General features: G+C 39.1%; 1 protein-coding gene across 1 annotated transcript; it reads right to left on the bottom strand.

The window, feature by feature from the left end:
• Positions 1–12,973: 12,973 nt before the first annotated feature.
• Positions 12,974–20,551, bottom strand: LOC307041268 (zinc finger MYM-type protein 1-like; the record flags this gene model as incomplete). Its single annotated transcript, XM_079684576.1, has 6 exons — positions 20,471–20,551; positions 19,855–19,921; positions 19,036–19,138; positions 18,640–18,765; positions 16,764–18,241; positions 12,974–12,988 (listed from the first exon to the last, which is right to left on the bottom strand). The coding sequence occupies exons 1-6, from the start codon at positions 20,485–20,487 to the stop codon at positions 12,974–12,976; spliced, it is 1,806 nt and encodes a 601-aa protein (XP_079540702.1). The 5' UTR covers positions 20,488–20,551.
• Positions 20,552–24,001: the final 3,450 nt, after the last annotated feature.

Raw genomic sequence — 24,001 nt, 5'->3', positions numbered from 1 at the left:
CATGGAAACATGGAGGATGTGTTTCCTGATGTTCAGTGAGGTGTTCCCTGCTCTTATTTACCACAGACAGATGTTCACTGAGTCTACAATACACTATCAACTGATGTTTATGTTGACTTATATTTGTTTACACTGCTGGGGATAAAGAAACTCTTAATTTGTTCATGTAGGAAGCTTAGTTTAGAGACTTCTTAAGAAATACCATGTGATGCACCTTTTTGAATTATCCTATTCAACTTAGAGATTTAGGTTTAGTGTCCATTTCAAAGTAAACAAATTCAGAACATAATATATATGTGCAAAGATGACATTGATAATCTAAGATTTTCTAATCAACAAACGTGAGAGCCAAAACGTACTCTATTTATTTTTGTCGTGCATGTGAACAGGTGAATAAATAAACCATTGCTGGTACAACCTACGTGACATCATAACCTACGAAATAGGTGAGATAAGCAATAAACAAACATGGCTCCTTTCACTTTAGGTATGACGACGTGTGTGTCAAGGGCCAGTTTCTATCAAACACGATTTCAACGCGGGAAAAAATATGGAAATGGAAAAAATGAATATTTGAATGGTATTACAGTTGCTTGACATCTATCACCTATTTTTTACAAGAGTTATTTTCTTTGCGTCTGATAAACATGCCTGTAACCAGAGGTGGAAGAAGCACTCAGATCTTCTACCTTAAAGAGCAGATCGCGTTCACACCAGAATAAGTTCCCTGAGGGAAGATTACGCAAATGAAGCCGCTGACGTCACTTCTTCTTCTTCTGCTTTGGGTTTACTGGCAGGCCGCAAACAACTTCACGGCATATACTGCCATAGATATATATATAAACACTAGATGACTCAGCCGCGCTGCTGGCCAATGTAGACCGACGTTGCCATATGGCGGCCATCTTGCCACAGGCAGCTCGGTCATTCATAACATTATGTCTATAGTGCACTGTTGAAATAACCGCAGATTGCTCAATTTTCAATCAATTTTCAAACGGTTTGGTTTGTTATAAACATCAAGATGTAGTTATGATACTACATACTTATAATTATGATCATTAACTTTTTTTTTCAACATATCTTGTTGTCTCCTGTATCATAGCCATGTTAATAACGTTTATAATAAACCAAACCGTTTGTAAATCAGTCAAGATTTCAGCGAGTTAAGAGTATTTGTGTGCAGATCACTCACACTTACAACAGCTGTAGCAGTAGTTGTTGACTGTGGCAAGATGGCCACCGGTGAGCTACGCTGGCGACTCCCCCTTGAGCCATAGTGTTTATATATATCTATCTATACTGCCACCCAAAGTCCCCGGCTGGAAGCTTTAGTTAAAGTTACAATACCAAGATGTAGAAATACTTTGTTACAGGTAAAAGTCTGTTACTTAAAGGTAGGGTAGATAATATTGGAGAAACCAGCTTGTGTGCGCTAGAATTTGAAAATACACAACCGGAACAAATCCGCCTCTTCCTTACAGAGCCCCTCCTCCAACACACACGAGCACATGACCAATGAGGGCACGAGATAAGTTTGTGCACAGATGGAAGGCTGACAGGCAGGTAGGCCATCCAGTTATTTTAGCCGGGCCGGCTCAGATGATTGGTCGTGCTTTTTACAGTACTACGGCTTCCACAGATGAACTTTTTTGATGTATTTATTGTCAAAGCATTTAATGTATTCATTGCTATCGGGATGTTAAGAGTATTCCATGGAATATAACAAAAAGTGTTTCTGAAGTGAATTACCTACCCTACCTTTAACTACAAAAGTATTAGCATGAGAATAAACTCTAAATAGGTATACAGCTAACTTATCCATAACAATAATACATCCTCATTCATGGTCATTTTAATAATAAAAGAAAATATGAACCCGCAAAGTAACTCATCTTTTCAAATATACGTAATGAGTAAAAAGTACAATATTCACCCCCAAATTGTAGTGGACTAGAAGTGTAAAGAAACATACATTTTAAATACTCAAAGTACCTCAAAAAGGTAAATAAGTAAAACACTTGAGTAAATGTACTTTTTTGTGTGTGTGTTTGTGTGTGTGTGTGTGTGTGTGTGTGTGTGTGTGTGTGTGTGTGTGTGTGTGTGTGTGTGTGTGTGTGTGTGTGTGTGTGTGTGTGTGTGTGTGTGTGTGTGTGTGATACAGAGAGAGAGAGAGAGTGAGAGAAAGCTCCCACAAACCAGATCCATCAACGGCTCCAATGGGTTTGACCCGCTCAGGTTAACCGCAGCCATTAATATAAGAGCTTCCCTCCCCTTCCTCCCTACTTCCCGCACTACCTCACGTGGGGGAGGACAGGCCTCTGTGTGTGTGTGTGAGAAAAAGACACACACACACACACAGTTGTTGACATAAAGAAATAAAGCTAGATCAAACGCTCTGGCGGCAGGCAGCTGAAAAATGGAGTCTGCAGTCACGTATGTTCCTCAGCAGATCCACAGTTGTCTGATCACTGTTGTTATTCGAATCACTCAACACTGATGTTCTTCTTCTTCTTCTTCTTCTTCTTCTTCTTCTCCTCCTTCTTCTTCTTCTTCTTCTTCTTCTTCTTCTTCTTCTTCTTCTTCTTCTTCTTCTGCTTCTTCTTCTGCTCTGGAACGGATACACCAGCTCACCGCCGGTCCATCTTCTTTTTTTCTATAAGGGCAGTTATTTCCCACATGCCCTCTCTTTGGCGTACTGTAATATTCTGCCAGCTCTGGTTTCAGACAGAGGGTGAAAAGTGATGCTCCAGCACAGGCAGTATGAGAAAAATAAAGAGCTTTTTGAACATTAAGGCATGGAGACATGTCCCAGTAGAGGAACAAAATACATACATGAACCTGAAAATGATCATATCCTGTCCTCTTTAATACTTGTACTCATGCCATTTGCACCTCAAGAAGCAAGCTGCCTAACCTTTTTAATTTTGAAAGTTTTATTTAAATGCATTCAAGCAGGTTTGATGACTGCTGTGTGTTCAGAGACACGAAGGATTAGAAGCTTTCTGTGAAGAAAGAAGTACTTTGATTCAGATGTATTAACTATCTTTCTTGCTGATCCAAAGGGAAAGTGCAGTAGTGTAAGGTTTGCTCTTCACAGCCCTCTAGTGGTTTGTTGTGATTCAGGAACACTGTAAGACTTGATGCATGCTATTCAGATTAAAATCAGCCGATGTGAAAAGGTCACTCTTGTCAGCCAGTCTTGCATTTTTTGCACGGCCAACGAACAAACATTTGTATTTCCTGATGTGGTTTGAAAGTGAAACTCTTGCTTGTACAGGAAGCGAGTTGAAGGAATGTCCTGGAGCGACTGAGGTGTTTTGCTAAGTTCAAAACCACCATCAGCTGGCAGTGGCTCGGCCTTCCTAATGCCATACACCTCTTTTCCCGTTGTTTTTCTCCCCTTCTACCATATGTTCTGTTGTTCTGACATTGTTGTCAAAACCCCTCAAAATCTACAAGAGCCTAATAGCTCTGAGGACTCAGGGTGTGCAGCCAAAAATGCCTTTCAGGAGGTCCCTTATTCTCAGCGCGGGGAGGAAATGGTCCACAAAAGGCCCGAGGCGGATTACAAGAGGCTATTAGAGGCCTGCGGCGGGATGCCTCACAAATCCAATTAGGAAGAGCTGGGGCTGGATCTAAACTCTCTGTCAGTCACAGCAGAGGAGAGCAGGTGTCACGTTACAGCACATCTCAGGGCGGAATATAAGTGTGTGTGTGTGTGTGTGTGTGTGTGTGTGTGTGTGTGTGTGTGTGTGTGTGTGTGTGTGTGTGTGTGTGTGTGTGTGTGTGTGTGTGTGTGTGTGTGTGTGTGTGTGTGTGTGTGTGTGTGTGTGTGTGTGTGTGTGTGTGTGTGTGTGTGTGTGTGGAGCTTAGTGTGTGCCCTCTGTCTTGAGTGTCTTACATGTTGAACCCAAATACCTGAACTTTCTACTTCTCACATTTTCCAAACCGGCTGGTTCCTTTAGTCTGAATGTGTGTTTGGTGGCGTGATCTTTATTATTTAGAGTCATTGCGTGCCTATTGATTTGAACACGATCCGTGTATCCATCATTTCCTGGTCTTCTCTAAAGAAGAGGGACCAATGAAAGCGTTGTCATGTTGCCGTTGTTCAGCATGGAAACATTCATTAGCTAACAATGACATTATTGTTCTATTAATATAAAGGGAGGTCAGGTACTCTTTAAAACAGCTGCTAGTTATGGGTACTTTTTACTGAAGTACATTTCAAAGCCTATACTTCTTTACTTTTACTTGAATAAAGAAGTTTAGTCAGTACTTCTACTTTCACCAGAGTATTTTTAAACGCGAGAATCTGTACTTCTACTTGAGTAAAGGATGTGTGTACTTTTGCCATCTCTGGTTGTGTGCATGCTGTACACCTAAAAACAAACCAGCGTGTGTGAGCAGTGTTATCTGCAGGCCGGGTCCCTTGGCAAATGTAGTCCAATCCAGCGTGACCAATGGAGAGTCTGACTGACTCTTACCTAATCACTGATGTCATTCCCCTGCTGTACATGAGGTTTGACTCAGGGGCTGCCACTCTTTAATGTCAATAAGACCCACTGCTGCTACAGTACAGTATCGTCAAACTATTCATTAAAGGTGACCTATTGTGCAAAATTATAAGCATCATCAACATGTGTCTCCTCTGTGTAAAGAGACTCTGAAAGTTTCAGGAACAAAGATTCTTTCTCTTTTTGTCCTGATCCATTTTATTTATATAAAAACCTGTCTGAAAATGAGCAGATCAGATTTTGGCCACTTTATGATGTCATAACGATGTTTTGGCTTGTGTAACCATTAGCCAATCACCAACAAAGGTAACTCCCCCCCACCTTATCACCTGAATCTCCTCCTAGAGCACCATTGTGTTCTTTGTAACCAAATCTCTCTCAGAGGGGCTTGGGGAGGGGCTCCTTATTTTCATCTAAAGCAGGGGTGTCAAACTCAAGGCCCAGGGGCCAAATCCGGCCCATGACTTCACTTTCTGTGGCCCCACAAGAGCTTGCAAAGAATATAATATGTTTATTATACGGTTACATGCAGATTTATAGAAGCACGTTGCCCATAAACTACATGTCCCACAATGCATCTCAAATTAGACTTTTTTCTCAGATTTTGAATCTTTAAAAAAAAATCATTTTATGACATTCTCACTGAAGAGACTTGCAATTATTTGCCCCAGACTTCTTTCAGACGTAGTTAATTGTGAAGTTATTAACCTATCCAATAATAATCCAATGCAGAGGCAATAATGTAATATAATACATTATTTTATATATATATTTATATATGTATTTTTATATAGTCTTGAAGTTAAAACCGGCCCTTTGAGTAATGCTGATGTGTCCCGCGATTCAATTGAGTTTGACACCCCTGATCTAAAGTAACGGACAGAGAATCAGCACTTTTGAAACAGGGCTGAAACAGAGTGGATTGTGGGATGCTGCTGTGATCTGTTTGGTGTTTCAGCCAATCAGAGACAGGCTCTGGATATATCTGAGACCTATAATATATTGATGAAAAACAGTATAGTAGGGGACCTTTAAGTGACGGCATCCTTTTCAAACTATTGCTGCGTATGCTTTACTACAAGCATATTTGTCTTTATCAGGAAAATCTAATATGCCAAAGGCAAAGTATACCATGTTATGTTTAAGTTAAGTTATAGAGCAGCAGCAAACTTTTTATTGTTATTTAAGGGGGGAACTTTCACCCAGGCTGAACTCGGTAACAAAGAAAATAAATTGGAACAATCTATTAATGAATAATGGTATGGAGATGCTTGGAACAAGACTCTGAAAGCAATGGCTTGCCCGAAATTGTGTATCTAAACAGCCGTGAGCATATAGGGAACCCCCCGGGGTCTAGACACTGGTGATGATGCTGAAGATCTGGATTTGATGAGGAGATGGGATGAAGAGGAGGTGAGAGGAGAACCATTTTAAAGTTTGGCTGCAGCACAGTGATTGGCTGCTGGAGAATGAGGTGAATGTAATGGGTTATAGATAACGCCCGTGATGAGCTGATTATATGCAGCTGCGGAGTGAATGTATATACCCAGTCTTCCAGGAAGAACATGCGCTGAGCTTCATGTGAATTTACTCCAGGTCTCACTAAAGTCTGATTTAAGTGTTGATTACATATCACATATATACACTACCTAAAGGTACAAAATACATGTATTGGAGTAAAAGTACAGGATTTTCCTTAAAGTTTACATTTCTGATCTCCTGCTAAATTATGAACCATCCAGATCTCTCAGGTCTTCAGGGACTGGTCAGCTTTCTGTCCCCAGAGTCAGAACTAAACATGGAGAAGCAGCGTTCAGTTATTACGCTGCAACTCTTACTTTTAAATCCAGGCTGAAGACTTTTCTTTTTGTCGCTGCTTTTAATTGAAACTGAGCCGTTATGTTCATCAGTAAAGTGGAACTTCTGTGTGAACTATTTATATCTTTAACTGCACTGTACCTTTTTATTCATGTACTTTTTATTCATGTATTTTTTATTTACGTATTTTTTCTTTTAATGTTTCTTTTCTTATCTTTTGTTTTTAATGATTGATTTTAAATGCCTTTTTCTGAATGTCTTTCATTTTTGTAAAGCACCTTGAATTGCCTTGTGTTGAAAGGTGCTATATAAATAAACTTGCCTTGCCTTGCCTAAAGTAAAGGTATCTCAAAATTGTATTTGAGTACATTACTTGAGTATAAGGTAAGGTAAGGTAAGGTATGGTAAATTTATTTATATAGCACATTTTCAGACATAGAGGCAATTCAAAGTGAGTAAATGTACTTAGTTACTTAGTTTGATTCTTCAGTCACTCTGAGGTACAGGTCTGTTGTCCTTCACTCTGTTTCTCACCAGCTGTAATAAAGCTCCACTGATAGAAACGCTGCGCCTGCTGAAGTGGGTGAACTGACTCTGGCTCCTTGAGATGGGATTTCATTTTCAGTCCTATGTGACGGAGCACTTTATCTGAGTGGAACACCATCTCTATGTCTTTATGACTCTCCCTTCATCTCCCACCTACTCTCTGTGAGCTGCAGACAGCTCTTGGTTTTGTGAGACTTGCAATATGTGAACTGATTGGCCTCTCGCAGTCTAAGAAAGTCTGTCAAACAGAGCCAACTTGGTGCATTTAGTCTTCCTATTATAGCTTCTGAAGTCTTTAGTTATTTGGTATGCCTGAATGTGAACATTATTGCATAAGTCAAAATGAAATCACATATTTTTACCCTTTTATCTTTCAAAATGAATCGGGAAATATCTAAAGGCTCCTTTTTCATCTCAGACAGGAATTTCTTTGTCCGTCCATTATTAGCATCACAATGTATCAAAACCTAGTCATTATGCAGAATGGACATTTTCTAGAATTGGCATAACGTAAATGACTGGATTCTATTTATAATGTGTACATGATTTTAATTTCACAGCTAGTAAAAGTGGAGCTGACTTGAATTGGCTTCTCATACTGCTATCTCAAGTCATTATAGTTCATCCAAATGTATTTGTTTATTTATGAACGCTTTAAAAATGATATAAACCTGCAAAGTAAATAGTAACTAATATTGCCAAATAAATTAAATGTGGCAATTAAAAAAAAATATTAACTCAAACATTTGCTGCTGAGGCAAATAAATAACATATGTTGTGGGAAAGTATATCATTATTATTTAATTCAACATCTAAAATATTATTTCTTTACAAGGTTCATTAAGTGAACACATGTTTGCCAAGTTAAACATTTGATGCACATGATATTAAAAAGGAAACACCTTGATGCAGTATCACGCTCCCACAGAGCGGGGATCTGTCTGTGGGAGGGAGCACCTCGTGTTGGCTCTGACAGATGCACAACTCATGAATAGGCAGATCTGCAAAGCAATCATGTTTACACAGTCCGGAGCCCGACAACAGAAAGCAACACATCAAATCATCAGAGATCATGTTAACAGTTGTTAAGCTTTAATGTTTGAAGTTAAACCGACAAATATTAAGCTAAAAAGTTCACATTACATAGTGATGGTTAATGATCCAATGCTTGCTCCTTTGTATACATGTACCAAAAACATTCACATTCCCATATGCACATTATTTCTCACATACTTCCCCATTAATATGAAATGAAACATTTTTTGCACGGCCATACCGTTTAAGATCATTCATATACAAGGCTATGCTAACTAATCACTAAACTAGTAGCATGGTGGACGGATAAACCGTGGTTTTATAAAGAGAACTGGATACAGTGTTGGAGGCGGGGTCATGATAATTCCTATGATCGCATGCGTTTTCCTTAAGCCCTGCCTCCTTGTGAGTCAACTGGAACGTTTTTTTTGGGCCAATGATGATGTCACGTCACACTGAAAAAGTAGTATTTGCTTGAATGCCTCGTTCATTTCCTTGGAGCTTGGGATGAACCAACTGTCCTGGACCCTGCCGTGTTACCTTTTATTCTTAATTTCAGGTATAAATAACATAAAGGGAGGGGCAGCAGTGCTCTGTAGGATCAAAGTGAAAAGTGAAAATCTCTAAAAGATTTAAAGGTCCAATGTCATGGCCATTTCTACTGATCATAATTCCATTGTTGAGGTCTACTAGAATAGATTTATACTGTGCAATTTTCCAAACTCACATTGGTTTCTCATACAGCACCTTTTTTTGCAAATGTCCCCTCTGTGGGACTAAGAAAGGTATTCTGATCCCTGTAAAGTATGTGTATACTATTCACCGGTATTCACTCTCTGTCCTAAACGGCTTGTTGGAGCTCCCGCCCCCCGCTCCTCCCTGTGAGCCCAGTGTGCTCTGATTGGTCGGGACGTTGCGGGGCTCGCTGCTGCAAACTGCTGCTAGGAGCGGACAGGTTTCCGGGTCGGCAATACAGCGAGAACAAGTGAAACTCATCCTTAGCACACACAAACACTCACAGCCGAAGTAAAAACAATAAGTGTGGCTTGATATTTAGTAAGAAAAAGGTTTATAACGCTGTGAGCATGGGTCTGCGGAGAGCATTTCTCCACCATCCGAACTTAGCAGCCCGAAAAACGTTTACCCATTTAAACAGTCGTGGTAGATACCTTGTTTGTTTTAAACATCATAAATACACAAACAACAATGAATACTTACAGGTTGTGTACCCGAATCTCCCGCTGGTCCAAACAAAGTAGGAACAGCATCGTTCTTCAGTGCCCTACGCTGCACATATCCGGCATGAATCGCTGAAAGGTTTGGGAAGCTTTGTTCCGTGAAATGCTGGCAGAGGGTGTGGCCTCAAGGTGTTCACACGTCACAGTACCCAGGAAGTAAACAATGGAAAATGAGAAATCTCCAACGAGGCGTTTTGGGGCAGCATAGACTGTGTTAGAGTTTTACTCGCTACAGGGTGTACTTTGTGGGTTTGAGACTCTGGAGACCGTTTACATGCAGAACAACCTTTATAACACACAAGGGGACGGGTAATAACCAGAAAAGCATGACATGGGACCTTTAAAGGAGCAACAGGGTGTATTATTAAAGTGGGTAAGTACAAAATGACCCTTATATCTGTTCATGACTTGTTATACTCATTGTTCAATTTAGGGTTTGAACATTAAACAGAGGTTTCATCCACTTTTCACTTCAGATTTTGGAAAACAGTTTTCATATTTTTGCTTTTTTATCTTTGTATGATGAGAATCCCCTATCCCTCGATCCATGATTTATTATTGAAAAGGTATCTGTTTCTGTAAAGCAAAAATCCATAATTGCAAGATTACACAAAGAAATCACTACCCACCATAATTTGAACACACTATGAAAAAAAAACGTCTTTTTAGGCCTTGATATCATCTAATAATAAACAGAAGATTTTATTCTCTGTTCATTTGTATATATCATTGACATAGAAGAACACCACATATTTTTCTAGGAAAATTTGATGTCCTGAAAAAATCCATTGGACTCATGAATCAGCCATATTTAATAGGTATAATTATTATAAGATAACTAAATTCTGCATAGGAGAAACGTTTGTGTTTTATTACGTTTCTAATCACATTGTCCATGAGTTACAAAGATCTTGTGACCTTCTACTTTTTTTTAACTGTAACCAGCTGTGTAATGTTGTTTGATTACATTACATTATTGCATTACATTGCATTTAGCTGACGCTTTTATCCAAAGCGACTTACAATAAGTGCATTAGACCAAGAAGATACAAACTTGAAGAAAACAGAATCATATAAGTACATCAGGTTTCATAGAGCCAAAACATTTCAAGTGCTACTCAACTGGCTTTAGATAAGCCAGTCCTTTATTAGTATATAAGTGCTTTGTTAGTAATTCTATCGCTCGAAGTGGAGTCGAAAGAGATGAGTTTTCAGTCTGCGCCGGGAGATGTGTAAGCTTTCTGCTGTCCTGATTTCAATGGGGAGCTCATTCCACCATTTTGGAGCCAGGATAGCAAATTAGTTAATTAGTGATTAGTAGCTTGATATGCCACACCTGTCAGATGGCAGACATTTTATCACATTTGTGCTTCAATTAACACAAATTAGATATGGACCTGTAGTCTGACAAGACTACTAAAATATGAGTGTATAGTTGAATACAGTTTAATCTGGTCAAAATATAGATTTCAAAATAGGTAAATCTGTACAAGTCCACTAGATGGCAGCACAGGATCAGCACATTGACTCCACTAATGGACACACACTTTTCACACACACGCTTTACTTAATTATGACACATACATTAAGGGACACATAGTGAACACACAGCTGAGGATTTTGTGTGTGCCATTGCTGTACATTGTGCGTTTTAAAATAAAACATCAAAAGCATGCTGTCTATGTTGAGGGAGCTCTACATGCTAATAGACACAATGTTATCTTTAGTTATTCATATTTATCTCACTTCCTCTAAGTAGCCAGGTGTTATTCATATAGTTTTGGCAATTTGGAGGGCATGAAGGCTTTCTTCAGTTCGATGTTAATCAGGAACAGAGAGATCATTGCGCCATCTGCTGGCTGAAAAGTCTCTTTTCTACCAACATTTGAAAACACCCAACACATCCACAGCTTCTCACAATCACACACATAAAATGCGTACAAAAATACATCCTGCACACCTGTGGGTCTCACAATCTATGGTGTACATTTCAAAATACATATGTTAGGGATAATGTGCAGCGAGGCGGTCATTATGGGTAAAAGAACACCAGACAGTTAGATCAGGACCTTAAATATTTCCATTTTAAGCTTTGTTAGTTAGTTAGTGTCATAACGGACGTAACAGTTGTAACGATTGAAGCTTTTCTCAGACGCGGAGGGATACATGACTTGTGAAAAGTAACTCCAATTCTACCCGTGATATACGCTCATTATATCACATTACATGTCACTTGTCAATCACGACTAAGAACCAATCAGATTGCTTGATTTGACTTGTCCGTTTTATATTGTGTGTTTGACACCTATTGTACGTGCCAAAGGTGATAACTAGGATATAGCAGGCCATTATTAGAACCACATAGATTTCTGGTCAAGTCAAATTTGCCTCAAAGGGCTTCACGACCTCTACAGTATTGGTCACTCTCTGACCTAATATCTTCGTTATGAATTGGGAAAAACTCACCTCAAAAATATGAAAGACACGCTAAGTAACGACTGAGGTGCAATAGAAGTTGTGTACAGAACAAACTAAATAAAATCACAGTATAGACAATCCAAATATATACATAGATTATGAACATATAATCCAAAACAAGAGATTGGATCAGGGGGGACCTCTTTGCATTTATAGAGATATAAAGTGATAAATACACATGTTTTTTTTTTTTTAATTAGACCGGTAACAGTCACATGACCATACTTTTGGCCATACATTGCATTTTTTGGATAGAAAGAAAACAGACATAAAAGGGTGAGGAAGAGGGGGCAGGCACATCATGCAGCAAAGGCCATAGTTATACAGTTTAGAGATGTGACGTTAGCGAACGATCCGGCTCTTTGCTAAGAACGAAGGGAACCGAGTCCTACTCGGTGAGAGCCGTTCTTTTTATCGTTGGTTCACTGCCTGCCATAAATCCGCTCGCCTTTAAAGGAACTTGCTTTCCTGAATGCACATTAGCCGTAGACGATGGCATAACGCATGCTGCTTGAGTAGTAGTTTGGCTGCAGCAGGATGTAACAAGTTATACATTTGCTCTGAGTAAAAGTCGATTTCTGGCAATACAGTCAATCATTATCCTGGTGATTCTTTCGCAGATAAAACTATTAACCCCGCCCGCTTAAAAAAAAAAAAACGGCTCTTTTTAACGGCTCTTGGAAAGGAACGGAGCCATAAAATCCAGCTCCCTTCAAAGATCCGTAATTCCCCTCACCAATACAGTTATATTGACTTAACAAATGAATATCTCAACAGAGACCAAGCTGATTTTTACCATTGAAAATGCAACTGAAACGTCCACCCTCTTCACATTTGCAAAGTGGTGTTTGATCTCAAATTGATGCATGTATTTACAGTTTTGTGCACGTTCTCAAAACTTCTCAATACACATATTCAGATGTTCACACAGGAGTTTGCATGTGAACAGATATGGTATCACAACTCTGCACATACATTTAAAATAATATTGATACATAATAATACCCCCATAATAATGTCACAATGTATACTAAGTGTGATAACTATTTTCTTTAAAGCCAGTAAACTTAGGGTTTCTCAGAGTTTAGGGTAAAATCCCAGCGCTGATTTTGCCTTGTTTTTCCAACATGGGCACAACAGACTCATCCGTGGTCCCGTGGCTCTGCACTTTAAAGTGACACATGTTGACAGAGCTGCTGTCCTTTCTCTTCTGTTAGAGTGACCTTTTCACTGAAAGCATGGCACAAGCGGCTCTGAAACCACTTAAAGGCATCAGGGAAGACTGCAGAGTGCTGGGGTTTGTCGGTAGAACCAAGACATTAAAGGAAAGATGGATGCACTTCATATAGCCGACACCTGGAGACAAGAAAGAGTGGGGGTGAAGGCTGGGTGGAGGTGGCAGAGGTTTTATTTATCATGAGTATGTTGTGTGTCTAGCAGACCTCGACCAACACTTACACTGTCAGGAGAATACTGACTAGAATACTGCAAAATGTGACTGGATGCAGAAAGACTTCCTGCAAGTAACATGGGATATGCTAATGCTAATGTACTTACACAAGCTGTTTCAAATGTGTCCCATTATGACGTTTGGCAAAATGCACTTTAGTACCTGGATGCACTCAAGTCATAACTAAATAAAAAGTTGTGTATTGAACCCTGTACATTTCTCACATGCAACGACCGCCATCTTGGCTACGTCACGGTTGTTTGGATCGAAACAGGACTAAACAAATACAAGTAAATCATGTCGGTTTTTTCACTATTTTATAAACGTACCAATACAGTACCGCAATTAACGGTATTTAATTTGGTCTTAATTTACATTATTTTATTTCATTTTCTGTTCTTATATCATATTCTATTGACATGTAGCCTAGCCTATAGGCTATAGACTTTTTGCCCTACTTTTTATTTTGTATTTTATATGTTGCATTGTTGGAGGAGCTCAGGTCAGAAGAATTTCATTACAATTTCTACAATGTAGCTTTGTGCATATTTATAACAATAAAACATTTGAATTTGAATTGTATTTGAACTAGGGAGGCGTGTGGCGCAGTGGGTTGTGCGTGTTGGATCAGAGGGTCACAGGTTCAAACCCCACTGCAGTCAGCATGTCGTTGTGTCCCTGGGCAAGACACTTCACCCCAAATTGCTCCTGTGCGGATTGCCCACAGTATTGAGTGTGTAAGTCGCTTTGGATAAAAGAGTCTAACAAGTCACATAGCCTAATGTAACTATACTGAAATGATTTGCTATCACAAACAATAACGTTGCTAGGTAGCTAATAGCGGCGCTCGGCACTTCTGGTTAAGGCACAGCGGCAGTGTGTGGTTCGACAGCGAATGAAATGCGGTGTACTGAGGGAAGTGTCAGAGCCCTGGTCTTTTTCTTAATTACTAAGGATGTATTGTAGTGGGGGTTTTAGAACACACAGTTGGTTCAGCTTTAGTAGTACACCTACGAGGAGATGCTAAAATGGAGGGCGGTATTTTCTAATGAGCCTGCATGTGACATGGGAAGGGGAGCCACATTTGAATGGCTTGTTGAATCCAATATTAATAGAGGATTATTTCTAAATTTGTGGTTTAATAGGCACTCCACACAGATAATATTTGCACTGAAGAAGTGAGGTTTGCATGATATGTCCTTTTAAATCAGTTAACTTAAAATCAATTTTTACATTTTTTATTTATAGAGTAATTTCCACCGAGTGCATTTAGACCAATTACGGCGCATACTGATGATTTGCTGATCCATGTTATTGATTCATGTTACAGATTTGATTACAACACTTTAAATGCAAGGGGTTTTCCAGGGACCACTGAGAGTTTCAGTAGACTAAAGTTGAAACTCTGCCAAATTGCAAATTAAGTGTACCAGACAAATCATATACTTTGTTTAAGTAGAAAGACAGGTAACATATTGATATTTAAGGAAACCTACTTGCTGGAGACAAAAATGAAATCAATGATCTAATGCAGAATGATATGAAAGCTTAGTGGAGTTAAATTTGTATGAGCTTTTTCTGCATACTTGGTTTTTTCTAACATAAAACTTAAACTGTGTGATTTATGACAAATAATTATGAATAAACTATTCTCCCAATGTAGTATCATGATGCAACTCGGGTTAAATCAGGCAACGTATTTTCTGCCATTACCCCGAAAAAGTTTGCGTTCTTAAAAAAAAGTTCAGAAAATGTGATTCACAAACATAAAGTCAGAAAGGACTGTTGGGGAGACTTCCTGAGGAGAATTGGGTTTCCAGAAGGTGTGACACTTCATCCTGAGGAGAGAAAAGCAGTTCTTCCCCTCTTCCTGTTGCCTTGTTAGACGTGTGATAGTCTCTTCCTGACACCATGCACATTTTTTGTTTTCGCTATCTTGTCCCGATTGATTGAAATGGTTACATGTAGAAGTTTAACAGCAATTCATCAGAAACAACATACATTTAAAAAAAGGCTAACAATGAGACAGATTAACAGCCTCACAGCAGGTTTCATTTGGTGTCAAATTGTAGTTTTTCCTTCTCAGCAGGATGGTGTTGCACCTTTAAATCAGACACGTTCACACCTTCCTGAGCTAGAAACAGCAATTTTTCTTCAGGAAAGCCAAAAAAAAAATATTTCTAATTTAAAAATGAAAGGTGGAATAGATTTGGGTAACATGCCACCTCTAAGTTAATACATACATGATGCAGGAAAAACTGTGAGATAAAATATCATTTTGATTGAGATTTAATCTACCACTTGTATTTAGCATTTAGACCACATGTGTCAAACTCAAGGCCCGGGGGCCAGTGGCGATTCTAGAGATTTATACATGGGGTGGCAGAGGGGTGGCAGGCATATATTGTAGGGTGGCAATTTTTTTAGGAAGCCCACCTTACTTTGTACTTTATATGCACCCATATACAACAGTTTTTTCAACACCCAAGTGTGATAAATTCAATATTTGGTCTACATACATGAGCATTCCAGTTTTTAGTACATTAAAACAGTGTTTCCCTTGGGATTATTGTAGCAGCAGAAATGTTGCTCATCCCAAGCAAGCCTTCTGGGGGGGTATCCGGGGCATATCCCCCGGGTCAAAAATGTTGAACATTGTTAATTCAATCTAATCAATCTGAGGCACTTTGAAAGCAAAATCAAGCCATAGGAATGATTTAGAAATTTGAGGACTTCCCAGCACTTTACAAAATTCCAGCATTATCCTAGAAGCAAAGCCCTCCCTCAAAGGCCTGCCTGCCAAAGTGTTTTGTGAGTGCATGTGTACAGAATAGGTTAGACAGGTTTGTGAGAACAATTTCTGTGTGTGTTAAAGTCACAAAATATATACAAGTATTTACATTATCAGTTATTGATGAAATTTCACATTGTAAATGCAACCAAAAAAATACAAAGCAGATTAGAATGTTTTTTGACTCCGTTACATATATCATCTGATTGCTACAGAAGCTGTATGCGACGATTGCTATGCTGTGCAGCAAATCTCTTCACAAACTCATCCAAATTTAAATCTTTCGCACGTTTAGACTCAATACTGAGAATTGCTATACTTGCTAGTCTGTTCTCAGTCATGGTAGAACGCAGGTGATTCTTGATCAGTTTAAGAGCTGAAAAACTCCTCTCACATGCTGCACTGGTAACAGGCAATACCACAGCTATTTTACATAACCTGAACATCTCAAAGAATACCTCCTTGTATGGTTCCAAAAAATTAACAAATTCTATTAAACTGGACGGACTTTTTCCATGTGTTGCTTGTCGATCTAACAACCTTCTAGTCTGGTGCAGTTCATGTTTCAGATCCTCTACATTTGACCCATATGCATTTGCTAATAGAAAAACTGCCTCCTCATTTAAAAAGCTGCTGCTGGATGGATTTAGGGCCTGGACACCCTGCATGATGTCACAGTTTACGCTAGAGAATCGTCTTCTCATTTCACCAACCATACAATCAATGATGGGATAAAATACCTTGGTGATAAAAGACCTCTTACTGTCCGATTCTGTGTGTTGTCCTAATGTTGACATGATAACACTACCTTGAAGTCTTTGTGTTATTTGCCTTGCCCTTTTAAAGGTGTGAGTCGTTGAAATGTCAGACTTTTCACAGGTGGCTAGTACCTCATTCCACAGCTCATCAAAGTATGTCTCACTGCGATAGTCTTCCAGAGTCTGTCTGAGGGTCGCAATTAACTCTACAGCTTTAGTAAGGTCAATCTGTGTTGACTGAAGCATCTCTGACAAAAAGTGTGTGTCCTTTAGTAACTTTCTAAATAGTACAAGACATCCAATAAAATTTAGATCGATCTGAACTAGTAGACCTCTTGCTTCAACCGCTCTGTCCGGATTGTCCTCCTCTGAAATATCTTCCAGTACTTGCATTACAGCAGGCAACCTATCCATGACATTGCGACAAGCTGTATGTCTGCTGGCCCATCGAGTCTCGCTGAGACGTGAGAGTTCCCTTACTTGACCATCATACATCTCTCTCTGCACATCCAACCATTTAGGATGGACATAAGATCCTGACATAAAAATATACAGTCGCTCTAACAATGAAAAGAAATGTCTTGCATCAGGAACAGATTTCACACTGTCTACCATCACTAGGTTTAAGCAGTGGGCACTGCAATGAACGTAGAATGCATGCTTGGCTACTTCTCTTATTCTGGCTTGGACACCAGCATGCTTCCCACTCATAGTTGAAGCACCATCATAGCCTTGCCCAACTAGGTTTTTTTTATATTCCAGCCCATACTTCTCTAAACAGCCAATGATCTTCTCTGTTAAACTGGCAGCATCCAGTTTATCTGCCTCTTGAAACTCTAGAAAACTCTCCTGAACTACACCATTATAATAGTACCGAAGAACAAAAGACATCTGCTCCATTTTCTTTACATCTTTTGTTTCATCAACAAGAACAGAAAATTGTGCACTCTCTTTAACCTCTTTGATAATCTCCTCTTTAACCATATCTGCTAAACACTGCAGTATTTCATTTTGTATCAGGCTACTTGTGTATTTTGCATTTTTTGCTTGATTTTCCATTCGTTTTTTTAAAAACGGATCATGCTTGCTCAGGAGATCCAACAATTCTAGGAAATTTCCTCTATTGTCCGCCTCGGATGATTCCCGGTGACCACGCTGGGAAATGTTTTGAGTGGCAGTTAACAACAGGACTTCACCAAGTGTGCGTATATATTTCTGGTTTTCGATTACTTTTTTACTTGACTCCTCTTCCATCATTCCTAACATTGATGAGTTTCTGTCTAGCATTTTCTTATTCTCTGTCCATGCAAACATAGCATTAACATGGCTCTCTGATTTAGCATGTGAACAAAATCCACTGTCCTTAAATGTAGCTTTCTTCCAGTTAGAATAACCATTCATAGAGGTAAACACAGTCCTAGAGGCATTAGGTAAAGAAAAGTGTCTACAAGCAAAGCAATATGCTGCGTCTTTTGACTGTGAGTATTCCACCCAGTTATGCATTTTGTACCAGTCAGCATGGAAACTTCTCCTTGCACAACCTTGCATCGTCTTGGGAAAGCTCTCCAGCGATGGTTGTGTCGGCCCATCCCCTCTGTGTTTGGAAATGTCTGGAAAAAGATAAAATAAGGAGGGAAAGTTACTCTATAATAACTACCCTGATAAGCCCCAATATGTATTTAACTACATTGATTCATTGATACATTGATTAACTACATTGATTCATTGATACATTGATTGATCTACATTGATTCAAATCATACATGGCATTTACTGTACTGTGGCTTTGATAAAATGTCACTAATTCTGTGCTGATATATGTATTTGATCCAAATGGTAAATGGACTGCACATATGGGACTTCATTTGCAACTAACGGTACCCAACACACTTTACAATGGCCTCTCATTAAGCCATTCTCACACACATTCACACCAATTGTGGTAGCTTTTTTTCAAACGTAAGGAGCTAACACTTGAATGGAACCCCCCACCCACCAAAAAACATACCATGAGGACCAGCTGTAGCTGCACAATCTTCCACTTCTGTCTCAGACTGTCTCTCTGCACAGTCATCATTGACACTTTCTGGCTCTGGCTCAGGCTCTGGCTCTGGATCAAGGCACTCCAAGGTCTCTGTTGGGGTATTTTTTTGTTGTGTAGGAGAAAAATAAAATAAAATAAGATACTATAGGTAGCAATAATAATAATAATAATAATAATAATAATAATAATAACCCTGATGGTCAATGTCACACTTATAGCACTTTATTTGCATTTAACAGTACCCGAATCACTTTACAATGGCTTCTCATTTACCCATTCACACACCAACGGCAGTGGAGTTTCTCAAACGTAAGAAGTGAACACAACTGGACCATAACACAACAACAAAAACATACTGACCAGCTACGCAGATCTTTTCCACCTCCATCTCAATGAACTGGCTCTCTGCATTGGCAGATTCTGCCTCGGGCTCGCTCTCTCCTGCTCTTTTCTGATCTGTAGCCTATTTTACACAAAAAGTAGGCCATTAACATAATACATTAGCCCTAATGTTACTGCACTGTAGCTTCGTTTAAAATATCACTACTTGTGGTGGTATATTGAAATATAAGATCACATTTACTGGGCTGTGACAAAAAGTGGAAATCCTGAAAATAGAAATACTGTAGCAATGTAATTAACTAAATTGTTAACTGGGACACTTCCTAAGTTATTTTAACTGACCACACAAACTATGTGGTAATCTATACGATTTTATGTTAAGTTTTGTAGTGTAGTAGTGTATCCCTTATTTTAACCTAAATTAAGCAAATTTAAAATACCTTTCATTACTCTTATAGTAAATGCAATGAAATCACAAATATCCCCCTTTTATATAAAAGTAGAAAGTGTTTACTATGTAAATATTAAATGAAATTACAGTCAAATAAAATATTTCAAATAAAAGGTTTCTCTCTGCATCAATGAAATTACCTACCTAATGCATATTTTGCATTACCGAAATGCTTTACTCCTTTAAATAAGCAACCTCTGCTATGCCACCTTAATAGTTAGCCAGCTTTTTTGTAACATAAAGAAAATAAAAGGAAAATATAGCACTGGGCTACAATACCACGAGGACCAGCTGAACTAGCTAACTAACCTTCCCACTCTAGCCTCAAGCTTCGAGTGGCAGAGGCTGTCTGCACTTGGACCCTCATGCTCCCTCACATCACTAACCTGCTTCTTTGTGAGGATGAAGCTCCTGATGTCACCCTTCCTCTTTGTGGTTGACGACATGGCCTTCCTATAATTGAAACAAGTCATATTCAAACATAAATTAAAGTTTTTATGTTAAACATACATTAAAGTTTACATGTAACGTTAAGGTTCGCCTTTCTGATGCTACACACAGAAATTCTGCTAGCCTTAGCCACCATTAGCATACTAGCTAACGCCAAATAGCAAACTTGTTAAGAACGTTTCATAGAACTACAATGATATGAAATGCCACAACATCACTTGGTTTCAGTTCAAAATGTCAAAGGCTTGCCAGTAGCTGGCTAGTTATCAAGGTTATTCAGTTAGTTACCGAACTGGCTTCAAAAGCTATCTTGTGGCTAACCGTGACATGAGGTAAAACGTAGCTAGGGGTTAGCCACATAATAGCTATCTAGCCTCATCACTCGGTAGTTAATTCTGAAATCGATAACAACACAGCATATTCATCCAGAAACTACCAGTTACTAGTACCATATCTCTAATAATAATAATAATAGTTTATTTTGTACAGCGCCTTCCATCTATGAGGAATTATAAACGTTTCGAAATCACATTACACTTTGACGTTACCCACCTGTGAACAGACTCCATCTGACAGCTTGTGTCTGCGCTGACTCCACGTCAAGGCAAAGAGATTCTGCGATATGGATGCAACCATTCGTGATGGGGGGAGGGGGGGGGGGTTGTGCACCAACAAGTTTCTTTTTCAAATTTGACATTCTGCAGTTTGACACCGATTTTGGATTGTTTTGAATTTGTTTTGATCTTAAAACGATATTAATAATAATTATCCAATAAATCATCAGTTGGTATTTTTTGACTGGGGTGGCAGGTGGGGTGGCAGGTGGGGTGGCAGACCCCTTTTCAGGGGTGGCGGCTGCCACCCCATGCCACCCTGGTAGTTTCGCCACTGCCGGGGGCCAAATCAGACCCTTGGTGGATTGAATTTCGGCCCGCAGGATCATTTTTAATTACTATTAGATCTGGCCTGCCGGTATATTGCACGCACACCTTCACTCCATCCTGAGGGTTTCCTCAGCTCAGAGCCTGAGCCCAAACATTGAAGAACTTGCACCCAAGATGAGATGCCAAGTATCTGAACTAGCATCACAGAGCAGCACACTGAGTTCCATGGATGTTTCCTTCAGCACTTTCTTTCTGTCGACAACAGGGCATGTTTGGTTTGTTCTTTGAGGGAAATAGTTTTTTTGAAGCTGTGGTTGGCCTGTGTAAAAATGTAATCATAAGAATTGACTCTTGAAAAGCTGCAGATAAAGCCATAAGAAATGAATGCAGCTGATTATTTAATGTTTAATGTTGTTTTTATAGGCAATCATTTAAGCTTTGTTAGTTCCAGGTTTAATATGTGCAATAAGTTCATTTCAATAAGTTTTGCAATAAACATTGTAACAGTCCGGCCCTCGACTAGTACCCATTTTAACATTTTGGCCCACTGTGTATTTGAGTTTGGGGTGCTCGTGGATCGCCGGAGCTGTTAGATCAACATTAACATGCTTATATTGTAGTTCTAAGTGTAATGCCTTGCGGCCTGTAGCACCATCCTTGATGGAGCATATGTGTGGGCAGGAAAGGAGTGAGCAGAGAGTAGAGTAGTTGTCGATTTTTGTTCTGTTTTCTGTGACTATCTGCTTCACCCTCTCAGACTTTCATTTGCGCGCGCTACTAAAGAGACGTGTTACCATGGAAACCAAACAATGGTGTAGCTATATTAAAGTCCGAGTGGAAACAGTCCTGAGTAGATCTGATTTTGTCAGAAATCGGGAGAAATGCGAGAGAAATATGACCCCGGGAGGAAACCGGGGGAGGGCAATGAAATCGGGAGTCTCCCGCGAAAATCGGGAGGGTTGACAACCAACAACTCATTCCAAAAACCCATTGACTTTGACACGAAGGGACCAGAAGTGCCTAAATGCTAACTCATTTCTTGGTTTGAGGACTCTTTCCTGGATCACTCTTGAGCTGGTCCAGGATTAAGTTGTGCTGCTGAATCAGATCAGGCATGGATCCAACCAACAGGCTTTCTACAATAAGACAAGATAAGAGATACTTTTTTGATCCCAAATGGGGAAATGTTTGCAGCATATAAAACAACAAAACAAGGCATTGCACATAAGTAGAAATTAAAGAGTAGAAATAAAAACAATACTAGAATTTAAATATCTTAAAATAGAATTAAAGGAGCATTAAAAAGTATAAAATGCACAGTAGGTCGTGAAGAGAAAAAAATCGATATACTCTGACAATAAAACACTATTGAAGGGCTTTCGACACGATATAAAGCAGGATATTATTTACATTAAGAGTGTAGGGAATGGAATATTAAATTATATAAATATCTAAAATGTGTGTCCAGTTATCCAAAGAGAAGCAATGGAGCAGAGTTATCTTCCAGCCAGAGGAGATTTTTTATATTGAATCAGGGCCGTGGGAAGTAGGGGTGCTGAGGGTGCTGCAGCACCCCCTGGTGGAGGACAGAGGATCTGCACTTCCACAAGATGTACCGGCGGGGATTGTTGTTAGCTTCTGCTGCGCTAACGGATATAAGAAGCTGTTTCTACAATAATGTGGAGAGAGAGTTCTGTCCTGTCAGACTGAGAGGCTCAGTGAGGTAAAGGACTCTGAGGGTTTAGATAGTTCACTTTAGTCTAAGTTATCTCAGTGGGTCTCAAACGTTTTGATCACAATTTATGTAAGCAAATACTTCAAAGGGACACCTTTATAATTATTAGGATAAATAAAAACAGGTTTTAAATCATTCCAATGTATATTATAGGACAGTAAACCAAAAATATTGTTTAAAACTGGAGAGATTTAAAAATATGCATAAATAAATGTTAACTGGTAAAATAAGATATAAATGAACCACAAAAATAAAACAAGTTAGCCTACATTTATTTGTTATTGGCTATGGTAGGTTATTGGTTATGTTCACATACAAACCGATCTTTTTCACATGGGTGTTTAGAGTTGTATCCTCTAGATCAGTCTCTAGTAATTGGGCGCTCAAAGTACACCAGATTGAAGTATTTTACTTTAAAATGTTAAAAAAATCTTCCCGGGGGGACACCCCCGGACCCCCTTAGAGGATCTGAAGTCCACCCCCCAATTCAACATGTTCATGCAATACTAAATACATTTGAAGCCTTTTTATATAAGCTGTCCACCATATCAATACGTTTCTCTTTTTGTAGTGTATTAGTCTTTTGTAGAGGTTTTTCATTGCCAGCTAAAATCTTGCCTAGGGCAGCAAATTGGTCAAAACCGGCCCTGGTGTCATCCCCACAGCACCCCCCATTTGAAACATGTTCCCACGGCTATGTATTGAATACATTCAGGCTGCTGTCGGTCAGAGCCATCACATCTCCATTTTAAGAGAGACTGATTTCCTCCTTCAGTCTAAAAAAGTTTCCTTTCCTAGAGTTCCACAATGCACGCAGCCAACATTGAAAAGTACAAGTGTGAGAAGATTATATAATATGTAATATCTAGGAAGTGACAAATAGAGCTGTCTACAGGGGTTTATATGGTGTGACACATTAGAGTGAATCACTTTGGCATCTTCTTATATCACTTCTGTTCCGCTGAAGAATTTCGTTTTCATGCTTGTACCCGAGATGTACAGCAAAATAGGTTAAAGATGAATCATCGATGTACATTTCTTGGATGAGCGGCTCGTTCATAATGCGTCTTCAGCCCAGATGAACAAAGGGGGAGGAAAACATTAGCGAAGATTGGAAGACAAGAGGAATACAAATAACTTGAATACTCAGTGAACACTCAAATTAAAAGTTAGAAAGTAAAATATACAGAAAAGAATGTGCCAGTGATTGGTTGTTCCCAATGAGTTTTGTAGAAAATTAACGGCAACAATTACTAGTTTAAGTTATCAGATTATGTTGCTTTTTCTACTATCACTGCAAATGGTATGTCTTTGGACTGTTGGCTGACTTAGTTTTGTTTTGTGTGAAAGAGCTAGTGACACTATCATTAGCTAGCTAGGTAGCTTAGCTATGTTCCACGCAAAATGTTATATAATATTAACTTGTGTGTGTTTTATCCAGTCAACTGTGAAACGAAAGAACCA

This window comes from Notothenia rossii (assembly GCF_949606895.1).
Source record: "Notothenia rossii genome assembly, chromosome: 5".
Classification (NCBI taxonomy): Eukaryota; Metazoa; Chordata; class Actinopteri; order Perciformes; family Nototheniidae; genus Notothenia; species Notothenia rossii.
This window is presented reverse-complemented; position numbering and strand designations above follow the sequence as displayed.